Source organism: Gracilinanus agilis, chromosome X (genome assembly GCF_016433145.1).
Source record: "Gracilinanus agilis isolate LMUSP501 chromosome X, AgileGrace, whole genome shotgun sequence".
Lineage (NCBI taxonomy): Eukaryota > Metazoa > Chordata > Mammalia > Didelphimorphia > Didelphidae > Gracilinanus > Gracilinanus agilis.
In genome coordinates, this window is record NC_058136.1 from 40,333,475 (window position 1) to 40,358,436 (window position 24,962).

Here is a 24,962-nt window from a genome sequence, read left to right on the forward strand (position 1 = left end):
TGAATGAAGTCAGTTTAGTCATCTCACATTCTCTTCCACAAACATTTCAAAAATCAATCTGATCTAACTATATTTGCTCTTTCTTTGATGATGTCATTACATAGGGGTCATATCTCTGTTGGGCCAATAATTCTGTTCTGGGCTCTTGAAGCTGCTTGTTTGGCTCTAGAGAATTGAAGGAAGGAAGGAAGTTATTCAAAAGTGCTTCTGGGAATGGCTAAATATCCATAGACCCACACAACCATAGGCCATTCTGTGGGAAATTGCTTTGTTATAGTGAATCTGTGTTCTACTGGTATTCATTTGAATTGAACGTTCCCTGTACTGATTTTAATTATTCTTTGAATGTTTCATAGAACTCACTTGTGAATCCATCTGGTCCTGGGGATTTTTTTCTTAGGGAGTTCTTTAATGGCTTGTTCAATTTCTTTTTCTGATATGAGATTATTTAAGTATTCTATTTCTTTTTCTGTTAATCTAGGCAATTCATATTTTTGTAAATATTCATCCATATCACCTAGATCTCCATATAATTGAGCAAAATAGTTTTTTTTTTAAAATTTTAAACCCTTAACTTCTGTGTATTGACTTATAGGTGGAAGTGTGGTAAGGGTATTCAATGGGGGTCAAGTTACTTGCCCAGGGTCACACAGCTGGGAAGTGTCTGAGGCCGGATTTGAACCTAGGACCTCCCGTCTCTAGGCCTGACTCTCAATCCACTGAGCTACCCAGCTGCCCCCTGCAAAATAGTTTTTAATGATTGCCTTAATTCCTCTTCATTAGAGGTGAGATCTCCCTTTTCATCTATGATACTGTTGATTTGTTTTTCTTCTTTCCTTTTTTATTAGATTGACCAGTACTTTGTCTATTTTATTTGCTTTTTTTCAAAGTACCAGCTTCTAGTCTTATTTATTAATTCAATAGTTCTTTTACTTTTGATTTTATTAATTTCTCCTTTAATTTTTATGATCTCTAATTTAGTTTTCATCTGGGGATTTTTAATTTGTTCACTTTCTAGTTTTTTTAATTTGCATGCCCAATTCATTGACCCCTGCCCTCCCTAATTTGTTAATATATGCATTCAAGGATATAAATTTCCCCCTGAGTACTGCTTTGGCTGCATCCCATAAATTTTGATAGGATGTCTCATTATTGCCATTCTCTTCAATGAAATTATTAATTGTTTCTATGATTTGTTCTTCAACTAACCAATTTTAGAGAATTATATTATTTCATTTCCAATTAATTTTTGATTTTCCTCTCCATGTACCCTTACTAATTCTGTACTGATTTTAAGTTGGGAACATGGGTGAAGAAGATGCAAAGTCAACTGTACAACTTTCCAATACTTCTTGCTGCAAAAATCATTCTAAAAAGAAAAAAAAAGTTTGTAAAGCACCAAGAATTATGAGATCATGGAACATCAGTGCTATGATGGACTTTGAACTTCAACTAGGACACCTCTCTTGTTTTGTTAATGTTATGTGACTAGCTTGAAATCAACCAGAAGGTGAGAGAGCTAGGTATAGAACTCATTTCTCCTAACCCCAAATCTCCTCTATGCTGCCTCCTTTTGAATTTTGACCTGAAATGTCTTTTCTTGTCAAAGACTATTGAATGCAAGGCACTTCAGTGCTCCAGAGTACCTTGATTCCTCTGTCAACAAAGATACAAATATACCTAAAGTACATTTCTCTTTGTAAAGGAAAAATATCAACACAGGGGCAGCTCTTTGCTGTGTGTGCTGCTCAATTCTTTCCTTGGCACCTCAATCTTATGACTATATTGGCTAGAACTAGATGTACTTTGACCTTCAACAGATCTTTTATTTGCAACTGTAGATTGGGAACTGTGTTTTCTTCATATTAAAAAATGAATCAAAAGATTAATTGATTTTATAAATCTCATATTTCAAATGTCCATTTTCTTCTGCTTCCAAGGTAGTCTGCTGAAATATCATTGAAAAAGATGAGCTTTGAGAAAACAATCACCAAACTGCAATACCTAATAAATTTCTTACCTCAAGTAGAGAAAAAACATGGGCATGCAGCCAAATCCCATGTCCAAACTGCGCCTATAAATATAGGCTTCTGCTTTCTTTGCCCATGCAACTCACTTTGAAACCAATGTCAGATTATTCATAACCAATGCACCATCCAAACAGGGCCAACCTGCTGCAGAGGGTGATTCCAAGAGAAACAAATATCAAACTTTGGTGGTGGTAAGCATCGTTCTCCTTATACACACCCAAATGGCCCTAGTCACTGGTTTACCCTTGCTTGGCCAAGCAAGAAGTTAGATCGTTTCAAGGTAACAACCACAAAGGTGAACATTTCGCTATCATTTTAAAGTTTGCAGTGCATTTTAAGTCCATGACCTCACTTGAACCTCACAACTCCCCTGTAAGGTGGGTGCTATGGCTATTCCACCATATGACAGCTGAGGAAACTGAGGCTCAGAAGGAATAACTGTTTTGCTTGTGATCCCCACAGGCATAGAGCTTTTGGTGGCAGCAGTGAGATGCAAAATCCCCATCTTCCTGATTTTGAACCCAACACTCTATCCCCACCCCAGTAAACTGCTTCTAGTTTTGGCTTTGCTTTTGAAACTAACCCAATTTCAATTTTATGTGTAATTTAATAATTATACCAAAATTAATAACAAGTAAGAGTGAACAAAGAGGTCCAAAATAATCCTTTCTTGCATCCTCATATTTTCATAGGAGATTTACAGTATTATTGCAGCCTGGAGATTTATGGTCCCAACTCAGCATGGCTTCCTTCCTGTATTTGCCAAATTGTACTAATGCCCATAACATTGAGTGCAAATGAAACTAAGGAAGAATAAACACTCAAACTGATTTTTAAAGGTATTTATTTAACAGCTTATTTCCCAAAAGTATTTTTATAATTATTTTAAAAAGGAAAATAAACTTATAGGTTCAAAGGGTTAGCTTAATGATACACTAACATGCCTCCCCCTTCCCACTCATTCCTTGAACACAACTCCTTATATTTTCTTTGTTTGAAAACTGTTTCATGTTCCAAAGAGTGGTTATTACCCTTTCACTAGGTTTCTTAGATACCCTCAGATGACGTAGGCCTCTTAGTAGCAGAATGGGATACATGCTGTGATGTACCTCAGGCAACACTTTAGGATTTGGGAAAGCTTTACCTTTGGTGGAAAGGTTCTCTCAAGATTTTAACCATGCAAAATGTAATTTTAAGGGCTCTAAGAACTTTGTGTATGCAGAGGAGAACAAGAGGAAATTGAGGAGGATCTGAACCAAAGGACAAATAAATTTGGTTGGCTTTCCAAATGGAGTGTCTTAACAAAAAGGAAAAAGGAGTCCATTCATTGGGCAAAGTTAGCCTTCACTGTACAAAGCCAATTGCTGACTTTCTGAAGTAGGGTTCCCACCAAGTAGAACAAGTGCCCCTAGGGATCCTGTGGGCCCTAGCAAGCTGACAGATCTCTAAGCCAGGTGCCAATGCCACATACATGAGATTTGCTCTTGGAATTTCAGGCATTTTCCAACTCTTCTCCCCCTACTCAATTCATCTCAATGTTATTTCCATTCTACTGAATTAGATAAGCCATAATTTGAGTACTCACAAGAAAGTTTAGGGATACCAATACAAAAGACAACCAGTCCTGAGGACACATGAAACCTGGTCCTCTTAATTGGATGATATTGAAAGGCTGCACAGCAAGGTAAAAAAACAGTTCAGGTAAATTTAATAAGGACACCCAAACCTATTGCCATCTTTTGACCCAAACATACGGGTAGAAGCCAGCTTGCATTAATGGCCACCACTCCAAAGCTCAGCTTTCCATAATGAGCCCGTTTTCGGGCCACAGCCAATATTCTCGTGCTGCTTTGATGATATGGGTGTAACAAATTTGATTAACTAAGAACTCTTCATTGCCAGATGTGCTCACAAGTCACTGTCCATTTAGCAGTCGATCTATTTAACGGAGGGCTTCCTTTTGGTATGGTGCTTACATACAGAAATTATATGCAAACACAACACATGATACCAGCTTCTTAATAAAGCTCAACATGTTGGGGTGGGGTTTGGTGGAGGGGGGCCAGGTTCTATTGTTTAACAATGCTTCCAGGAAAAACTAGAGAGCTACAGGCATGAAAGTTAGTGCTTCTGTGGTGCTCTCATCCTCAAGACTCAATCTTCAGTGCAAACATCTGGGTTGGTCTCAGAAAGAGGTTGGACAAAAAGCATACAGACATGGAATGAAGTGGTTAGTAGAGAGGGTCAGAATAAAGAGAGGCAGAGACAGGGATATTAGTTAACTTAGATTATTTGGAGAACAGAAGCTGGTGGGGAGAAGAAAGGTGGAGAGAAGTGATTGAGGGTAATTCGACTTGGAATGAATATGAGAGGAATGAGGGCCAGAGAGAAGAGAGCATAAAGGCACAGAGTCTACACAGAAGTGAGGGGGAGTGAGGCCAGTAGCCCTATCAACCATTCTCAATCTCTGCAATACTGATTGCGAATGTTTCTAGAACCTGATTGCTGAAAACCAGAATAGGGGAAAAAAGATGAGCATAACATGAGGGCCCCTCCGAACATTCAAACACAACATGACAAGAGAAACTATTTAACAAAGATTAAAAATTCCCTCTAATTTTGGTCCCAATCAAGATTCAATTGTTAAGCCCAATTAGCTGGCACCAATCAGACCCAAGAAAACTTACCAATTATAGTTTATGAAAATGATCTTCCAGCTGTAACAACCTGTTGTAAGAATTTCTTAGGTGCGCTGATTGCACTATTTTTGAAAGGTTACCTTTACTTGGTGGTATTTGTAAACATTGTGTAAATATTACTTGAAAATATAGCCTCTGAGATAAAACAGTTTTCATGAGGTTCTGTATTCCCAGCATGACAAAAGCAGGACAGTTTTCTACATGGCATTCCTAACAACAATAAGGAAGGTAAGACCCGCTTGCTGCTTTATATAAAAATTTACTTACTGCTCTTTTTCTAGAACACCCTGTAATCCAAGGCACAGTAAGGTTTCCTGAAATCTGTGGAAACAACAAATGGAGTCTCGGTCAGGTAGACATTGACATGGGAAGGAGGTAGATCAACATGAAAGAGATGGGTCTATTTCCAGAGCACATCCCTTACGACAACCAAAGTGATTCCTTAGTTTACCCCCAACATATCTAAATTAGGGCCTTCATTTCAGGAGGGGCAGTAACAAAGTTCCCCTAGAAATTTAAGAACGTTTTCAGGACAATGCACTGTGGGACTGTTTGGGCATCTGGGGCAAACAATCTGGTTTGGTTTTAAATCCGTACACAATAAAGTCATTAAAAACAAAAGCAAAAATATAGCATAAACTATAGACATGTGCTCCATGGCATCGAGATGACCTCAGTTTATCTTTCAAAATCATCACTGGGCTAACTCTACTCAAGTACTTTTCCCAAATATTCTTGGAAATGAAATTGTACTCAAACAATAAAAATATCTGCAAGTCCCCTCTCCCATCCTTTTACCAAAAAAAAAGGCAGAAAAAGATTATTATCCAGATGGTTACAGTTGGTAGAAGTTTACTCTTCTGGGGAATCATATACTCCCTTTTTCAGAGTTTCATTAACTTAAAGAAAGTTTCAACTCCAGAAAAGACCTCTGAATAGAGTAAAGGGGGAAGGGAAATATGAGTCAGAGGCATAACTCTTCAGTGTCAAATTTCTGCAGAGAAGAACACTTCTCTAAAAGACCTGTCGAATTCGGGTGCTCAATGCTGATAAAGAGGTTTTAGATAATACCATCACCTTACTCTTACAGAGGGCTTTCAGAGAGCTCAGACCACTTCAAATTTCTGCAAATGAATTGCAATCATTTCCCATGAATGCAAAGAGACCCTGAGCTTTAATTACAGAGGATTCATCTGACCCATTATGATGGCTGAGGACGAATTTCTCAACCCACTCTCAACTGGCCCCGCAGACCTACAGAAAAGATACTGAATGGAAGTAGCAGAATCCCATTAGATAGGATAATAGTCCAACTCTGAATAGAATTTACCAATGCATCCCACCACAGTCACCTGGGAAGTGGGGGAAGGGGGAAGCCAGCCCCAGGGAATGTAGGCAAGTGAGTATGGAAGGATGGAGAATACCCACTAGGTGCCAGGCAGTGGCAGGATGCAGTGAAAGGCATAACGAATAAACCAAAAAAAAAAAAACCCAACAACTGAGAGAAGTTAAGGGTGAAAGTGCTCTACTGGGGAACAGCCCCAGTTACATAACAGCCCCAGGACAACCTCTGGCTCCAAGCACCTTAGGGTGCCTCAGGTACACCATCACAAGCCGAACCAACAGAGGTTTGGATTTCTCTTGGCCAGGCAGAGCCAGAACCAAACTTTTCTCTGCAGTTGAGAGAGCTGTCTATCAGGAAAAGCCATTCTTTTTGATAAATTCTACTCAGGGCTGGTCCATTATATCTCCCGACAAGAAAACTGCCTCTTGGAGATGTGAGAGAGTGCCTGTGTGCGATAATTCAAACACTGGGAAAAAACCATTACAGTGGCTGTGCTACTAGAACTGTGATTTGTCTTTAAGATAATAACGGGCAAATCACATTAGGCTACTCAGCAGCCATTCATTCCACAAACTGTGAAGTGCTTGCCATGGCAAAATACTGGGCTGACACTAAGGGAGACACTCGGTTTAGTTAAGACGTGCTCACTTTCAGGGAGTTTACAGCATATCAGGAGGACATGACCCCCAGGCCTAACTCTAATACAGAATGTGACATGCTAGGATATTGGAGAGCTGCAGACCAGAGTACCACATCAGAGGGCATCAAGAAGAGCTTCATGGAAGAGGTGGCCTCCCAGCAGCATTTTAAAGCCTAGACAGGAGCTCAAGAGAAGTAGAAAAGAGGAAGAAAGCATATTCCAGTCATAGGGAAGAGTATGAACAAAGTGAGAGAGAAAGGAGAGCAAAGGGTACTGGGAGGTGGGGAAGAGTCGTTGCCCAGTCAGTTCAGTATATATAGGGGAGTAGTCTGAGACAAGGCTGGAAAGGGAAGTGAAAAACCAATAGATTTTCCTATTTCACCAATAGGTATAATGCCTTGAACATCAAGCAAAGAAGTTTGAACTTGACTCAGTAGGCAACAGAGTCAATGGATATCTGTGGGAAGGGCCATAAGAGCAGATCTCTGATTCAAAAAGGTTATTCTGGTGGCATATGAAGGATGGGGTGAAGGACTGAGAAAATAGAGGGAGGAAGATTTGTAAAGAGGCTATACCAGTCATTCAAGCCGGTTGGAATACGGGAGGAGATGGATGGGAGATATATTGCAGGGGGAGAATCAACTGGACTTGATAAGTGACTTAACAGAAGAGGTAAGGGTGAGGCTGGGAAACCTGCCTACAAGTACTCTATCATGCACTGCCATGGGATGTCCCCAATTCTTAGCCAGTTTGTATATGTGCTCAGTAAAGCTAGCTAACTAGAACACAAGGCAAAAGCAATCACAATCAATCAATAAGCATTTGCTAAGTGTCTACTATGTGCCGGGTGCTATGCTAAAAAGTGGAAAGTAGAAAGGAAGTTTGCTGAAAGAAAAGCGGCTCATATCCAGCATTCCAGAGCTACAGGGAAAGATTGGGGTTTTCAACAATTGTGGATTATCTGTACAATTGCTCCCTTCTCTTGGTGAGGCTAATTGAGAGTTTGCCATACATAATTGCTACTTAAAATACGTAAAACTAAATGAACTGCAAAAAAACAATAACTACTGCAAGATTATACTTGAAATAAGCAAAGGCACGTATATAATAAACTTGGTAATTGAATTTATATAAACAGTGACAGGGCCCATCTGTGGCAATAAAATGTGTTTTAGTGTTAAAATCAATTATGTATGGCCACGAAAACGGGCTACTCCCAGGAGCGCCGGTCACTTCCAATGTCCCGCAATTGTAAAAAATACAAATAATAATTCCAAGTGAAGAAGTTTGGGCAGAATTCAATTCTCCTTTTTATAAAGCGGTCTACCAAGAGTTATCACGTAAACAACTGTCAAATTCAACTAACCTTGGCTTCAGTCACCCAACAAGCATTTAATATGCATTCACTATACACCAGACACTGTGCTAAATGCTGGGGATACAAAAAAAGGGCAAAAATCTCTTGCCACCAAAGAGCTCATATCCTAATGGGGGAGACAACATGCAAACAACTATGCACATTCAAGATATACACGGGGTAGGTGGGCAGCTAGGTGGCTCGGTGGATAGAGAGCCAGGCCAAGAGATGGGAGGTCCTGGATTCAAATTGGCCTCAGACACTTCCTCAATGTGTGACCCTGGGCAAGTCACTTAACCTCTGTTGCCTAGCCCTCAGCACTCTTCAGTCTTGGAACTGATTCTAAAACAGAAGGTAAAAAATAAAATAAAACAAATAAAAACAAACAAACAAACAAATAAATAAATAAAGCAGAAGATAAGGATTAAGGGAAAAAGATATATACAGAGGATAAGACACATAGTGGTAGAGTGTGTATGTGTGTATAATAAGTATGAAAAGGGACTTAAAGAAGGAAGGATATAAGCTTAGTCTTGAAGGAGGTGGCCAGGAAAGCCAGGAGGCAGGGGTGAGGAGAGAGCTTTCCAGGCAAAGGGGACAATCGGTGGAAAGGCATGGAGCCAGGAGAAGGAAAAACCAGAATTGCTTGATGTTGGGCACACAGTAAGTACTATGTAAGTGTTAGTTATTATTATCATTATTACTACTATGATTATTATTTTTAAAGTAGAAGGGAGGAAAGTGTAAGAAGACTGCAAAGGCAAGATAGAACCAGATTTGGTTAAAAAAAAACAAAGAAAAGATTTTTCCATTTGATGCTACAGGTAACAGGGAGCCACTGAACCTTATTGAACAGGGTGATGATGCAGTCAGACCTGCGCTTTAATGAAGACCACTCGGGCAGTTGAATGGAGGACGGGCTGGAGTAAGGAGAGACGAAGCAAGGAGAGCAGCCAGAAAGCTACTGCAATTGCCCAGGCGTTAGCCGTGACGGTGCTGGCTATGTGAGAAGAGAAAAGGGGAAGTAAATGAGAGATATTCAAAAGGTAGAAATGACAGGATTTTACCAAGAGAGTGAGTGGATTGCTTATGTGGGGTAAGAGTAAGGGGTCGTACACTGAAGTTGTAAGCCTGGGTGCCTACAAAAGTTGGTGGTGCCTTCAAAAGTTATAGCAAAGTAGGGCAACTAGGTGGCTTGGTGGATTGAGAGCCAGGCCTAGAGTTGGAAGGCCCAAGATTCAAATCTGACCTCAGACACTTCTTAGCTGGGTGACCTTGGGCAAGTCACTTAACCCCCATTGCCTAGCCCTTACTGCTCTTCTGCCTTGGAACCAATACACGGAATTGATTCTAAGACAGAAGGGAAGGATTTGAGAAAAAAAAAGTTATAGGAAAGTTTGGAGGACTAATGAGTTTGGGGGTGAGGGGGAAAGTCAATGAGTTCTGTTTTAGACCTGTCAAATTTGAGATGTCTATAGTACGTTCAGTTCTCGATATTCAACAACTTAACTGGTGGTATGAGTCTGGAAGTCAAGAGAGACGTTAGGGCTAGATAAATAGATGTGAATATCATCTAACAAGAAGTGATAAAGGAACCTATGAAACCTAATGAGATCATCAAGTAAGATGGTATAAAGGGAAAAGAAAAGACGACCCTGGTCAGAGCCTGGGGGGACGCCCAAGTCATTTCTGTATTTCCATAAATTTGTGGTACACAGAAGACAGTAGTCAAGCAGAGGAGACAAGTTTTCAAACTGTTCTGAGCCAAACTATCCCTCAACTGCATAGCCCCAAAGCCTAGAAGTTTCCCTTCTCCACAGTCAATCATCTTGGGAGGCTATACATATATTCCAGCAAGAGGGCCATCCGTCCAAATCTTTTGGGTCACTTCCTTCTGGAACAGTGTTCACAGCCACATGCACACCCACGCATCAGTGTAACAATTTCATAGTCACTTAGCACCTTGGTGTTAAACTGTGTTGCTCTGCTTGGACATATTATTCATTCATCTTGGCTATAAATGGTTTTTTGGCAATTTTCAAAGTCCAAATTGACCCTCAAAAGGCAAGAAGACCATCAAAGGGACTTAGAGCATCCACAAGAATGGGTCACCCACTCATGCCAGTTCCAAACGAGAAACATTAATCATCTGCCATGCTAGTGAAATGTAAGCTCCCTGAAGACAGGGACTACGTCACTTTAAAAAAATCTCTGTATATACATCTTCTAGCAGAGTGTCTTATAATGTGGGGTCAATGTTTGTTGAATGAATGGCTATCTGGCGTGTGTATTCTCACTCCAAACCGACTTCTTTGAAGGGGGACAGTGCCTAATTTGGATGTCTACAGTTTGGTGTGCTTAGCTACTGGTCATACTACTTTAACAGGCAGATTTCAGAGGACCAGGAAAAGCACTCCTTTGATCTTAAGAATTCCCCAGGTGAAAAGGCAATTCTGTACATGGGCTGACTACCTCATTTTAATATTTCAGGGCCATTTACAGAGAGCGGGGCGGGCTACCTGAAATAGCCTCTGCATTACGTGAGGTATAAAAGTGGATACTTTATTAAGTTCTGTTTCATTCAAATGAATTTGATTAACTAAAGCAATCAGCAAGATTCAACTAACATCCAACCAGGTAGCTGCTCACTGACTTTCTGCAATAAGAGATTCATAAATCAAAGCTTCACCTCTCTGTCAGCAGCAGCTTTGGCATGAGCCGGGTATTAAAATGTATCAATCACTCAAGTTTAATCTGCAGGGTTTCCTAAGCTTCTCAGAAGTGGTGTTTTTCAATCCTTAGGTTAATGAAAGAAAATGTTAATACACTGTATGGCACAGCGCTGGCTGCTGAGCATACAGTAGGCACTCAATAAATGAGGGAGGGATTGACTGACTTCATGGCATGCCCCTGTAGTATCCATCAGCCATCATGTGCTGCAATTCAACAGAGGGCCAAGAGAGGACACCATGCAAGAGATGAGGATCCCAAGGGAGGGAAAAGGGCCTGCTCCAGACTGGGAGCCACGAGTCTTGGTGGACAGAGGAGAAAGGCCCCTTGGGACATTTAAAAACTATAGTTGTCTCTCTTCCCCTCATTTAGTCTTTTGGAAACGAGACTTAAATAAAACAACCCAACAACAAATAATACTTTCAATGCCACAGCCTCTGGCTAAACAACTCACACAGTTTTAAAGCACATTAATTTTTCTCCTGTTCAGTGATCTGAAACTCGTGCCTGGGAAAGTTTAGCAGCCCTGAAAGCCCTGGCAACTGACAACTAAGCTGCTTTGCAGTTTTTTTCCACATGATTTTAGCAGCTGACCTTTTACAAACCACAAGAGATAGAGATCAGGTAAATTGGAATTCCATGCTGTTTCCAATGGGATTCTAAAAGAACAATACACAATATACAAACCTCATTTTAGCAGCAGCTGCTAAAAATAATGGCAAAATTAAAGGGGAACTCAACAATGCTCCATTCAGAGAGAGTTTATCTCCCTATGCATTGGTGTGAGGGGTGGGAAAAAAAAGGCTAGAAGAACTTGGAAAAGCAGTCCTTCCTTAATGCGGGCTATTTTCTCAAATATTCTTATAGAAACAAATATGGCTACACTTGGTTTTCATTTTTCAAAACGTACTGGTCAAACCTCAACTGCTGAGTTACAAGAATTTCTTTTATTTTTTCTTTTCTTTCTTTTTCTTTTTTATTATGTTATATATATATACACTTATATATATATAATAATTTATTTATTATCAATTATAAATCAATAAGAGGGCCATCTAGCATCTTGCCATGGTCGCTGCTCCCTCCAGGAAGCACAGCACCCATTTGTTTTACCTAGCTTTCCCTCTGGTACCCAAAGCTGGAATTTAAACAGATTCAACGACAACAATGACGACGACGACGACGACAGAACAAAACACGCCTGGCTGCTGTCCTAAACCTAAACTGCCTGGCAAATTCACACTGTGATTTCCTCTTTAGAGGAATAAAAACAAATAAGGATCAAAACCAGGTTTGTTTTAAGACTTAAATGTCTCCGCAATTTTAGCAGGTATTTTAGCACCAAAAGCAAGGGAAAGGGGAGAGTTATGCTATCCAATGTAGGCAGAAGCATCTACCACTTCTTTCTTCCTCTTCCTGTCTCCTCCAAAGCATCATTCTGAAACCTGGTCCAAACAGTGATCTCCTATGTATATGTCTCTGGGGCCGCTTCCTTTAATTCTCATCAAATTAGCCAAATAATCTCTTCTTCAAGTGAGTTCTAATCAAGCCTTCAGAGCTGGATAGCAGCCCGAAAGGGATCGGCCAGGGGCAAAGCTGAAACTATGATAGGGGAAGAAAGAAAGGCACACATCTCCTCTTCCACGTGGGCACAGGGGAGCATATCCCAATAAATATGATACCCAATATCCCCAAAGTCAGCACAGTTTTAAGCTCAAAGCTATTAAAGCTTACAAAGTGCCCTGATGTTGGGGACCCCCTTTATCACTGGCATATTAGCACAAAGGTTATGGAAACAGAAATGGCAAGTATGAGCAAGTCGGGTTATGGTCTCAGTGACAGCTTCTGTATTGGTGATGTGCATAGCCAGATGTGAGATGTAGGTGCATACCTGGGGAAGTGTGACGAGAAAAGGAAGTGGGCCTCTACAAAAGAGGGGCAGCTAGAGCGGCAGACTGTTGTCCAGGCAACATTGGAAGAAGACTTGGTCCTCTAGAGCAAAGGTGAAAGATGAAAATGCAATTGGGAACTAAATAACAGCTAACATTTATATAGCACCTACTATGTGTCAGGCACTGTACTAGGTGCTTTATAAATATTATCTCATTAGATCCTCACAACAACCTTGGTAGGTAGGGGCTATTTTATTTAATAGATGAGGAAATGGAGGTAAACAGAGGTCACGTGACTTGCCCAGGGTCACACAGCGAATAAGTATTGGAGGCTGGATTTGAACACAGGTCTTCTTGATTCTAGGCCCAGCGTTCTATGCATTGTGCCACCTAGCTGCCACAAAACAAAATATAAAGGTTTTCCAAGCCAATCTGCAGCCTGCAGAGAATATGTATGGTTTCCGATTTGAATTTGACACCACTGCTCCAGAGTGTTGGGTAAATCTAAAGGGGACTTACTGGAAAACCTGCATGAGAATCACATTGGACAAGAAGGTACGGAGGAAGGAGGGTGGGAACTGTGTGATCTGGTCCAGCAGAGAGAACACACTCACTGATGAGAAACGAGGCCCTTCAAAGGCCCAAAGCACAGCAAGAAATAACTTTTCAGTTGTCTTTGACCACCTGAAATGAAGGAAGATGGATTAACAAGATGTACTTAAGTCCCCCAATACTGGAGACAGTAGGAGCTGCCTACCAAGGCACTGTCACTAATAAGGATGCTTTGTGTTTATAAAGTGCCTTTTAGAGAGACTCAAAGTGCTTTTCTTCCATTAGCTCATAAGATCTAATGAAATCCCTGAGATAGGAATGCAGTAAGTACAAAGCCAAAATAAGAATAGCAATAATAAATCTTGAATTTATATAGCACCTTGCCTACAAAAGCTCTAAGCTCTTCACATAGATGGTCATTAATTATTCATCTTTAATCAGCACAGTAAGCCTATGTATGATATACAGATGGTTTGACATTGAAGAGAACTGCACAGTGAGTGAAACTCCAGGGGCCAATGTGATTGCAGATCTCCCCCCAAAGGAGTGAACCCAGCCTAAGGAAAATCTAAGGTGTCTCCAATATGGAACACCCCTAGCCAAGGCACCCTGTCAAAAGAGCTGGTTCCGAGGCCTGCTTGGAATCTGAAGTTGGCAGTGGGGCCAAGATGGATGTACCACCAATCTCTCTGGTCCGCCCCCGCCCCCCACCCCGATGTCTTACGACGTGCATCCAGCAGGGTGCATGGGAAAGAATGGTAGACCTGGAAGCAGGAAGGACTTGGGAGTGAATCCCATCATAAAGGCGGACTATCGCTGGGACCCCAGCGCCTCTCAGTTTCCTCATTTGTAAAACGGAGGTAATAATGAATAGAGTACTTACCTCGGGATTGATGAGAGACTCAAATGAGATAACATATGTCTCCCATGAAGAGTTGAGTGTTATGTATGCTCAGATATGATTCAATCTTTTTAAAGGAGGGCAGGAAGAAAAGTGTGGTGCTGGATGGCTTGAACTACACAGCTGATGCAACCAACATGGAACTGGCATGCAGCCATCTACCCATCCACACATGGGACAAACATTTAAAAGTGCCATCTGTGTGCAAAGCACTGTGTTCTGGGAACAATGGCAGAACCAGGAGATACACCTACAGCTCCCAGAAGTGTCTTGCCTTCAGTAAGCACTTGGTACCTATTTACAATTATATTAGCTGTTGTGCAGCAGAAAGGTACTTGGCACCTTCCTCATCAGATTTCATAGAATTTAGAATTAGAAGGGAATTTAGAGATCATCCAGCTCAGCCATCTCATTCCCAATAAAGCTCAAACTCTCCTGGGGGGAAAGGTGGGGAGACATGCTGGGCTATGAGTTTTAGTTTCTCATATATAAACACTGAAGAAGAAGAGGGATGGAGCCGCTTTTGTTCACTAGGACTGGGAGAGGGCAGCCTGACTTTACAGCACAGGTATGAATGGCCTGAAATCATCTACGGTACAGATAGGCCTCAAGTCCAGGAGTCATGCCCACCCAGCAGGGAGAAGCGATCCCAAAGGAGCTTCGCAGCAGGGAGAGAGCAAGAAGATTTCTGACTCATAGAAAGACATGGCCCATTACTCAATCTCAAAGAACACCAGAGATGTAGCTAATTAGCAAATGAACTAATGAAGTAGCAGGGGAAAAAAAGCTCAATTTTGTGCCTAGGTATTTCTTTAATTTGTATAATTTCCTATAAGTGCTCTTACATAAACTCGTCTGATTAATATTTAACATGATGTTTTTATTTAAAAATAAAAATTGGCTGAATGTAGCAGATATCACTAGCTTCTTAACTATCAATCCTCAGGGACCGAGGGAAGATTGAAATCATCTGTGTATTTATTTATTTATTTATTTATTTTTTAAGCCCTTGTACTTCGGTGTATTGTCTCATAGGTGGAAGATTGGTAAGGGTGGGCAATGGGGGTCAAGTGACTTGCCCAGGGTCACACAGCTGGGAAGTGGCTGAGGCCGGGTTTGAACCTAGGACCTCCTGTCTCTAGGCCTGACTCTCACTCCACTGAGCTACCCAGCTGCCCCTATTTATTGTATTTGAACAAAGCACCCACCCATCTGGTGCTAACCATCTAAATTGCAGGCTTAGGCCTTATCAAAGCAGGAGTACTTGATCTTTTGGGGGGGGGGTCCTAGACATTTGGGGCAGTTTGGTGTGAAACCTATGGCTTCCTTTTCAGAATAATCTTTTTAAATGATTAAAAATACAGCATTACAAAAGAAACCAGTTCTACTGAAATAAAATAATCAAAACATTTTTTTTCAAAAGTTCATGCCCCCCCCTAAGAACTCTTGCCTTAAAGGAACAATCCAAGTTAAAGAGGATGTAGCTAGCTAATTCAATCCAATTTTAGTGACAGAAAGCATTGTACTTCCCATAAGGCTGCCACCATTTCCTGACAAATCAACCTCATTTTGAACCTTATGGGAAACCTGCCAAGGTGTTAAAATTACTATCTTCAGTGGAAAAAAGTCAGCATTTCTAAAAAGGGCAAAGGAAATACAAGGCTCTCTGGGATATGAACAAAATGACACCAAAACACCAAACCTTCAAGGGGAAAAAAAAAACCAATCCTCGAGATTTCTGCAAACTTTGAGATATTTGACCCGAGTCTCTATCTGAAGAATGATCAAAAGTAAAGAGACTTTGATACTTAAATGTAGACTTTGGTCAGAAAAACCAACCAACCAAACAAACAAAAAAGCCCTAGACAAATAAAACTTGCAAATTACCTGGTAATTATTTTGGTTTTGTGATAGCCTCAATTGGTTTGATGATACAAAATGTGGAGAAAAATTACTTCGTGATGGATTAGCACTGCTATACAGTGTACTGGATGGTGTATGCAATGAGGTCCGTGGTGCCAAGTGGTAGTCTCTATGATAGAGTACATTGTCAGGCAAGTCTCTGGCATTCACTAATTGTGAATTTGCCATATTTCTCCCTGGTCCAGGCAAAGTTGCACTTTGGTTCTCGGCTCGAAGGGAACCGCCTTCATAAAACCTTGAGTAGTTTGGGATTTGGGCTCCCATCAAGGCCAACTCTTCTTCTCTGGCATATTCATCATCAACATCACCTGTCTCCATAGCAATGGACAGGTAATTCCCTTCAGCTGAGCTAGGCTTGTGTGAGGTGTTCCCTCCAAGCATTTTTTGTGGATAATCGCTAACGGCCAACGAAAACACTTCCCGGATTTCTAGGTTTTGGGCACTACAGTAAGGGTCTCTGGCACTTCCCCTTTGTCCCGATGAGCTGTGTGGCATGAGACTTGAATGCTCGGGTTTATATGACCTTTGACCCCCTCCTGGTTCTGTTTTGCAAGGTCGGTGGCATGCTGTTGACTTCTGAGGTAATGGCATTTCAGCAGCTTGGACTGAGGCACCTCCATAGTTTTTCTTGGCCTGGTTATACGCAGGGTTTCCAGCATTTAGTACGCTGGTCTGTCTTGACAAAATAATCGTTTTTTCACCCAGGAGCAACGAAGCATTTTTACAGTGGGCCATTTGCCTCTGCACAGGAACATGCAGCTGAAATTCAGGCTCATTTTTCCCCAAGGCTCTCTGAATGGGGATTTTATGAGTTTCTGCCATTTGAACATTTGTCTGCTTGGTGGATCCTTGCCTACTGGATGAACTAGCTGGGCTATAGATACCAGTCACTATGACATCATTATTAGAGGTTGCCCAAGAAGACTGCTGGCTTGGGGGTCGAGTAGCATTGACGCTGACGATGTTTCTGACAGCTATGTCTGGAGATGCCTGGGGCGTACCAGGTATAGTCCCTGGGGTTGAGGAGCCAGATTCGGCATTCTTGCTGCTCATTTTTCTTCTCTTGTTGCCAACCCAAGTCTGGAAAGACAAAAAAGTTCCTATGAAAACCCCAAAAACCCAACAACAAACCAGTAAGCCTCAATCTGTAAATCATCAATCGTGTTCACATTTCCCATCAAACCAGTTTTAGCTAAAAGATGAGGAGTCAAAGACAAAACCTCTCCAAAAACTAATTATGATCATAGTATATAAAGAGACTCAATAAAGATTTCAAACTTTTCTCCAAAGTACAGTACTCCATTTCCTTGCCCCTGTTACTCAAAACGGAACTTTACACCAAGAGAGCAAAGATCTTTTATAATGGCCAGCCTTCAACTGCAGTGTGATTTGCTTCTTTGTAAGATTTCTTTGATTTTTGAGGTTACTTTACACTAGATAGAAAAACCAACACTACTATAAAAAAGGAGGGTGAGGGAGCAGAAAGACCACTGAATCTGGAGAGACCTAGGTCTAATTTCTGGCAGCCCCACTTACTGGACAGGTAACCTTAAACAAATTTTTTTTTACTATTCCTAGCTCCAACTTCCTCATCTGTATAATGGAGATAATACGACATAATAATATACAAAAGAGGTGGTATGATGGAGTGGACCAGTTTGGGCATCATGAAGACCTGGTTTCTAGTCCTGCCTCTTGATACCTACTAACAGTGTGATGCTAGGCAAATCACTTAACCTCTCAGGGCCCCATGGAGCTCTTTAAGATCAAGTCACAGAGAAGGTGTGAGTTGGTATCAAATAGAGGATGTTGCCACATCTGGAATTTCTTGCATCAAAGAAATTAAGAGATTCAGACCAAAAGTGACGATCACCCCCCCTCCAGTCCCCCAAGGGTATAAGCATAATAGGTAAAGTGCTAGCTAACTGTGATTTAGCATACGTGTAACCTGAAGCACCATTGTTGCTATTGTCATCACTGTTGGGAATTTCTACAAGAAGTACCTGTGCCAACTATTTGCTTTGATGACTAGCTTATGTCCAGATCAAGCCAATGCAAAGGCAACTATGGCTTTGCTGGCTTCAAACTGGTTCTGACTGAGCTGAAGCAAAGAGCAGGAGAAAAGCCTTTGGAATAACACAGCTGAATACTAAGAACTATGAAAAGTCCTTATCCGAAAGCTGAGGGATTGTGGACGAGTAGATGAGATCAACTCCAAAATCTTGAAAATTCTTGGATCCTATAAGCATCGTAAGGGCTGAGACAGAGCTGTCTAGCAAAATCATTATAAGAAGGATATATTTTAAAGCATGGTATGAAGAAAAAAATATCTGATTTCTGTGTCTTTGGTTTAACAGTTAAGCAAAGCAAAACTTCCATTTTAATTCAGACCTCAAATAAAAATACATTAAATTGTATCGGTATTTAACAACCACTTGGTGATTTCTCAAATTTAGAAAATTAAGTATGGGTACCATGCTGCATATAGACATTCACTTGACAAACAAATGACAAGTAATTCTTAGCGTCTTCATCTGCAGAATGAAGGGGTTGAAGTAGATTATCCTTATGGTCCCTTGTAGCTACAAATGTTATAGTTTTAATACCAAAGGAAAAAAGTGGAAATGTTACAATAAGAAAATTTCCTCCATGAAGCTTTCCTTGATCCTCTCCAGCTTAAAATACCTTCTTCCTCTCCAAATAGTCCTAGAGCATTTTGTCTGGCTCTCACACTCTATCTTGTATAACCCTTATCTAAGGTCCAGGTTGCATCCCCAACCCAACCTCCCTCCAGCCCTGCCACCGAGTTCCTTAAAGGCCTCTGCCTTTGTGTGATTTCCCTCCCTCTCTTTGTATCTCCAAAGCCTACCATCGTGCCTTATACTAAGCAGCCACTGAATGTTTATTAGAGGAATGTAAGCTATATAATTCTCTAAGAAATTCTGAAATGGTTAATTCTAGCCTCTTAAAGGAAAGTTCTGAAACATATCTGGTCTCCCCATCCCACCCACTCCATCCTCAAAGCACCACATTTTCACCATGCCAACTTGAATTGAGGACATGCGGAATAACCTGAATCCACTGTAAATGTCAGGGTTATTTTACATTACGTTACATTGGAGACTCGAACAAGGCACATGACGAAAGCTAAATTATATAACTATCCCATAGGGCTAGAAAACTTGCCCATCCAGGAGAGAGCTGAGCATCAGGAAGTAGGCAAAAACAGGCTCTGAAGCATCCGAAATCCCGTGCGTTAAAAAGCTCATGCATGTGCTCACAAGAAATTTTCTCAGATCCTTACTCAAAGTCTACTTCCTACTACTTTACACGAGTCTAATGAGCTTGGTTTTTTGGCTTAACAAACCCACAGCAGATTAGAGATGACATTTTAGAAGGTTGGAGAGATGGGCTACTCCAGACAGAAATGAGAAGTGATATCTGATAGCTTGACAAAGGAGGGAATAAGAAAATAAAAATCCAACTATCAGGAGCAGACAAAAGAATTCAAAAAAGACTGCAGTCTGTGGGGGCCATGGAGTATGGAGGCAAAGGGCCATAACATACTAATTGGCCCAGAAGGCATCACTGTCCCACAGCAATGTGCTGTGATTGATGTTCATGGCGATGTCTCTAAGTCATCAAGGAAAGGTTAAATGATGGTCAATATCCTCTGCTTGAGAATGCAAGGAAGTGTGGAATACATTTTAGGAAGATCTCTTTGCAAAATGGTTGAAACAAAAAAAGCAAACAATTCCTATGTGAAGGGGTAAACCTTCAGTAATCCAGAATGACTCATTCCCCAAGGGTTCTGTATAAGCCAAGGTCTGACTGTTATTTCTATAGAAAAAAAAATTTAGGAGTCTCAGGAAGAAGTCAACAACTCAAGCATGTATGTTTGATGTACAGTGTTCTACCATACAAATGTTCTATTGTTCTGAGATGAACAAATGGGTCAAGTGATAATATTAGAATCTTGATTAAGAGCTGACAAAGGAACAGTATGCAGAACACAGAAGCAAGATTTATCTGATATTGACCCTTCGTTTCCATACAGATCTCCTACAATCCAACTTGACGCTTGGCAGTTTCCTCTCAGTGACCTCTTCCCCTTCTCTCTTCCAGCCTCACATTAGATTTACTCTTTATGCTGCTCTCATATTTGGGAGGAGGAAGTCTTCTTTCTATGGGAAATGCTGTTTATAAGTTCTTTGAAGCAGAGACCTGGAGTTCTTTGAAAAGGGGGTACTGTAAACAGATGAAAAAAAGAAAACAAAATCCTCTCAGCTGGGACACAGAGAACTAGAAAAGGCTAGGGTGGAGCAGGGAGGTTTGATATGGTTTCCTTCACCCTGGGCTGGAAAAAAAGGGCCAAATTCTGTCTCCAATTAGAAAGTATGGATTCCTGGATTCTTTCCACTTGCTCGGAATGGTGAGCATGCGTAAACTTTACAGATTCTCTAATAATGCTCTGGTTCAAATCTTATTTGTAATCTTCTGTTCTAGGCATCGATTTTCCTTATTTCCATTAAGTCCATTCCCTGTTTTGGCATCAGCAACAGCACAATCCCACATCTTTGTATTTCAACGCATTCTCAATTTTCAAGCACAAAAAAGCCAAGTTATTAGAGGAAGATTGCAATGAGCAATTGGAAATATGAAAGCTAAGAATCTGCCATACAACTGCCTGAGAACACTTTTTACATCAAAGTAACAGGAAGATAAAAGGGGGAAAAAAACAAAAGGAAGTCACACTTCGAAAACAAGAATCTGATCTGACAAAATGGGATCTCATCAACCTGAGCTACTATTACTTATTCTTTTTTATTAAATACCCTAAACACAACCAAAAGGAGGTTTTTGGAATGGCCACTTTTTCAAAAGGATTTTTTTTTCCTTTTGAACAACCATAAGGTTAAGTCAAGGTATTCTTTGCTATACAACACTGAGCTACCCAGGGGATGCATTTCTGGTCCTCGCATAAATCTATTTCGGTTGAAGGTTGAGCTCAGCAAACAGGAAAGCTATGTTCTCAATTTGTTTTCCCTATGATTAGTGATACAAGTCCTTCTTTGAAAGGAACATGTCCTATGATCGAAGGAAATGTACTCTCCAAAGTATTCTGCTTGTCAAGAGATCTCTATCTCTAAGTTTCTTTGAAGAAGTTCCACAGAAAAGTACATTAGAAAACAAGGTCTACCTTCTCCCTCCCAAATGACTCCAAAAGAATGCCAAGGTTGAGAAATCTGATACTCTTTGACCCAACAACTTTGGTGCCTGAAGGAAGGCGGGCATGTGCCAACAACTATGGAAGGATCAATGAACTTGAGAGAGCCCCCCCCCACAACTAACCATTGGATGGAGGCTTCTTAGCACATGCATTGCCTCAGTCTCTCCTAAATGGCTAACGACTATGCTTTAGATAACTCAACTACTCTGGGTACAAAAGGATCATTCACATAGGAATGCCATGTCACTCTGGGAGAGCACCGAGCATTCAACCAACGTGATGAAATGAATATGTTTCTATAATACAAAAAACCCCAAAAAGGCTTTCCTTAAAACAGGTCAATAAATGTCCATGTTATGAGTTCCCGGTGGCCATTCAGGTGTAGTCTATACCTAAAGAACAGGTAGCACTGTGTCAGGCACCTCTGGGGCCCCCTCAGATGACTGAGATCCATCGCTAAGAAAGGTCAAATTTCATTAAAGATTTATTTAAATGATAGCCGACAAGGAAGAAGTAACCCTTGAGGAGTTCATTCATTCACTGGACAGGGGCCTCCTTCAAGACGTTCCCACCCCTACCCTCCCAACAAAGGCTTTCATGCTCCCAAGCCATTCTCAGGAACAGCAATACAGACTACAGGTCTCACGACAAAAATTAGCATTAAGTCATACCGGGGAAACTAAGTTGTTGAGAAAGTTAGAGCCTTAATGCGGAGCAGTTGTTTCCACGTTAAACAAATATCATTTGTTATGAAATGATGTCAATTCAAGGGTGGAAGACCTCTGTACTTACCCTGACTACACTGAAGTCCAGCTTAGTTTCTTGCGCACACTGTAATATGAGCTGAAAGCAATTTTTACTTTGATTTGTCATCCCATTTTCATAATAACGCTGCAAAATCCTTTGTTGCTCTACAGTAAATACCGAACGCAGATTCATCTAAAAATAAAAGAAGATACTCTGAACATTGGAAGCAATCTCATTTATCTGGACAAGTTCAAGCTACCGAGCTAAAGGGCTTTTCTCAGTCAATTAATCCCCACCAAAGGGCAATAAGTTACTTGGGCTATGGGGAGACAGCACTTGCTGATAAAATGCACATCAGGTGAAGACTTATTGTATTTGTTCAGAGAAAGTATCCACTTAAAAGAAAGCCCTTATCTGGTGAGTTTACTGTGTGAAAAATCAGACACATAAGGCTTCTTTCACTGAAAGCAATATGCATGCATGGCCAGCAAAGCTTGGCACGGTGATGGCCATACTTGGTCAGTTCTTACCGCGGCCAATAACTGTTCTTGGTCAGGTAAGAACAAGCATCACACCTGACAGAGATATCCGTCTCACAACCAAAAAAAAACGAGCCAGTGTTTTATTTTTCCCTTCCTTCTAGGAGTAAAGTGGTCCTGGGGGCGGGGAGGGGGGAGAAAGAGAAGAGAGAGAACCAAGAAAACCAAAATACTCTCCTTTAAAGCCATAATGTTTATAGAAATATTGTCAAATAATCTGGCAGGTGTGAGTGGGAGGCTCCCTGTTCTTTCGGCAGTGCTAACCAGTGTTGTGATTTGGATACCTCTATAGCATAGAAATCAAAACCCCAAATCATGCACATTCGACTGAAAAGAAGCCATATCCAATCCATGCCCCTTTGGGTTAAATGAACACTGGGTCTTAATGAGAAGCAAGAAAAAAACAAAGCATACTTCCTCCTTCTTGCACAACAGGTTGGATGCCTTAATCCTAAGGGGAGAACAACTGTGGGCTTGCCACACAGAGATGGCAGGTCCACGCTTTACTTTAGGACAGGTGCATTCTCCTTGGACATTCCGGGAAAGATAACAACTCCTGAGCTCCGGCTAAGGCCATTCCTAAAGTGGTCCCTGAAAGGAAGAATCCTAAAAGCAGGCCAGCCTTTCTTAAGCAGACTGGATCAGACAAACTAGAAGAAGGAGGGGGAGAAACAAGCCGAACAACCTCACAGAGAAGCGACAGAATACCACAGGCAAACCCAAAGGAAGTCTTTCCTGGCAACTGTAGATAGAGACCACCCGGTGCACAGGCGCATGAAACTGAAATCGATTTCCCATTCTCCGAAGGTTTCCAACAATAAACCCAGTCCAGTGAGGAAATGAGAAAGGAGCCACCCTGCCTGTCACCTCAGCAGCTAGGAGTGCAGTGCACCTACCTTTCTTCTTTGCCCCTGCAGGTATCTCTCTACCTCCAGGAGGGCTATGGCAGGAGGAAAGTGGAGGGGTGGGGTCACAGAAAAAGGACTACAATTGGTTCCTTGCCCTGTATTGCCCAAGTGACTACCTGTGTCTTGGAGGGGGTCTCCTTAGGGTCCTTTGGCTGCCACATAACTGGATATTCCAGGGAGGGTACTCTGGTCAGTTGGTAATGGCAGCATCCACAAAGGCAACTGCTCAGCCACCACTGCTGCTACCTCTGAGAACTCTAACTCAGTTCCATCTCCAGCAGGAAAGAACCTGACGGACAAGAGATCTGGTGTGCCAACATGGTGGCCTGCCTCTCCTTCTGATCTGGCAAAAACCCCAGGATCCTCTGGTCATGACAGAGACAATGATTGATCTGTTTAGGGAATGCCTTTCAGTAGATTGTTCAGGTGAGTGGGGCTTGTGGTTTTCCAATGGAAATGCTCTGGTCACATGTGGAGCAGCAGAGTCGTGATCCTTTGTGGGCTAGCTAGAACGAGTTCACTTTGACACACATTTATTATGCACCAGGAGCATGCAGAGCACTTTACGAGATACTGGTGGGACACACACACATACACACACACACACACACACACACACACACTCCATTTAAATCAGAGCAGCCAATTTGGATTCGTGGTGGGCATTTACCACTACACCTTGGCTCTTCTCTTAACAGGACTGTAAACAGAGCACAAAGCCCAGGAATGGAAGGGGATGGAGGACACCTAGGTGTGATAGCACCTGCCCAAACTGGGGGAATGTCTTCCTCTTTGCTCAAATCCAGGAAAAACAATGGGCATTTTCTCAAATCAGAGGCCAACCTCACAAATCCCAGCAGGTTCTCCATTACTGACACTATTAGCTAAATACGAAGGCTCCATCTCTAGTAAAAGACAACACTGTGACCTTTTCCATGTCTCCATAAATTCAGTAGCATCAGCAGGAAGGCCACTTTGCTCAGGAGATCTATTATTTATCTTCCAAATTAAAGGAAGCTAATTCTTTCCCACAACAACTAGATAACCCTGCAAGAACAAGATAAGTTGTCATTATCTCCACCCACCCCAGTTATCTTGGTCAGTGAGGAAGCCCACTGTTCAGCTGAAGCTCTTAATCGTCAGCAAGAAAAGTTTTAGTGAAGTCTTACTCTTAAAAGCAGGATTCTTATTTATTAGTGGCAGAATAAAAAAGCATGTTGGGGATTCCACAGGCATTAGACTACATGGGGAAAGAGAAAGGGGGGGGGGGGAAGCAGTAGGAGCTAAATAATGAAAAGTGTGCTGTGTCCCTGAATGAGTCTAGAGGCGGGTCATGGACTCAGGCTCCTTTTTATCTGGGGCTTCTGTATGTGGAACCCCCTGGAGCTCAATTCTGCCAATGAGGGCAAAGAGCATTCCGTATCCTTGCTACAAAAACATCCGTCGCTCCCCCCTCTGGTAAAATGGAG

At 41.5% G+C, this 24,962-nt stretch overlaps 1 protein-coding gene across 1 annotated transcript in view; it reads right to left on the minus strand.

Annotated features, from left to right (window-relative positions):
* Positions 1 to 22,238, minus strand: part of HDX (highly divergent homeobox) — a 73,424-nt gene extending 51,186 nt beyond the window's left edge. The window contains exons 1-3 of the mRNA XM_044682548.1: positions 22,092 to 22,238; positions 16,034 to 17,149; positions 4,997 to 5,050 (exon numbers count right to left, since the gene is read on the minus strand). Coding sequence (XP_044538483.1) covers positions 4,997 to 5,050; positions 16,034 to 17,149; positions 22,092 to 22,238 — 1,317 coding nt within the window. The remainder of the gene's footprint in view (positions 1 to 4,996; positions 5,051 to 16,033; positions 17,150 to 22,091) is intronic.
* Between the last annotated feature and the right edge of the window lie 2,724 nt (positions 22,239 to 24,962).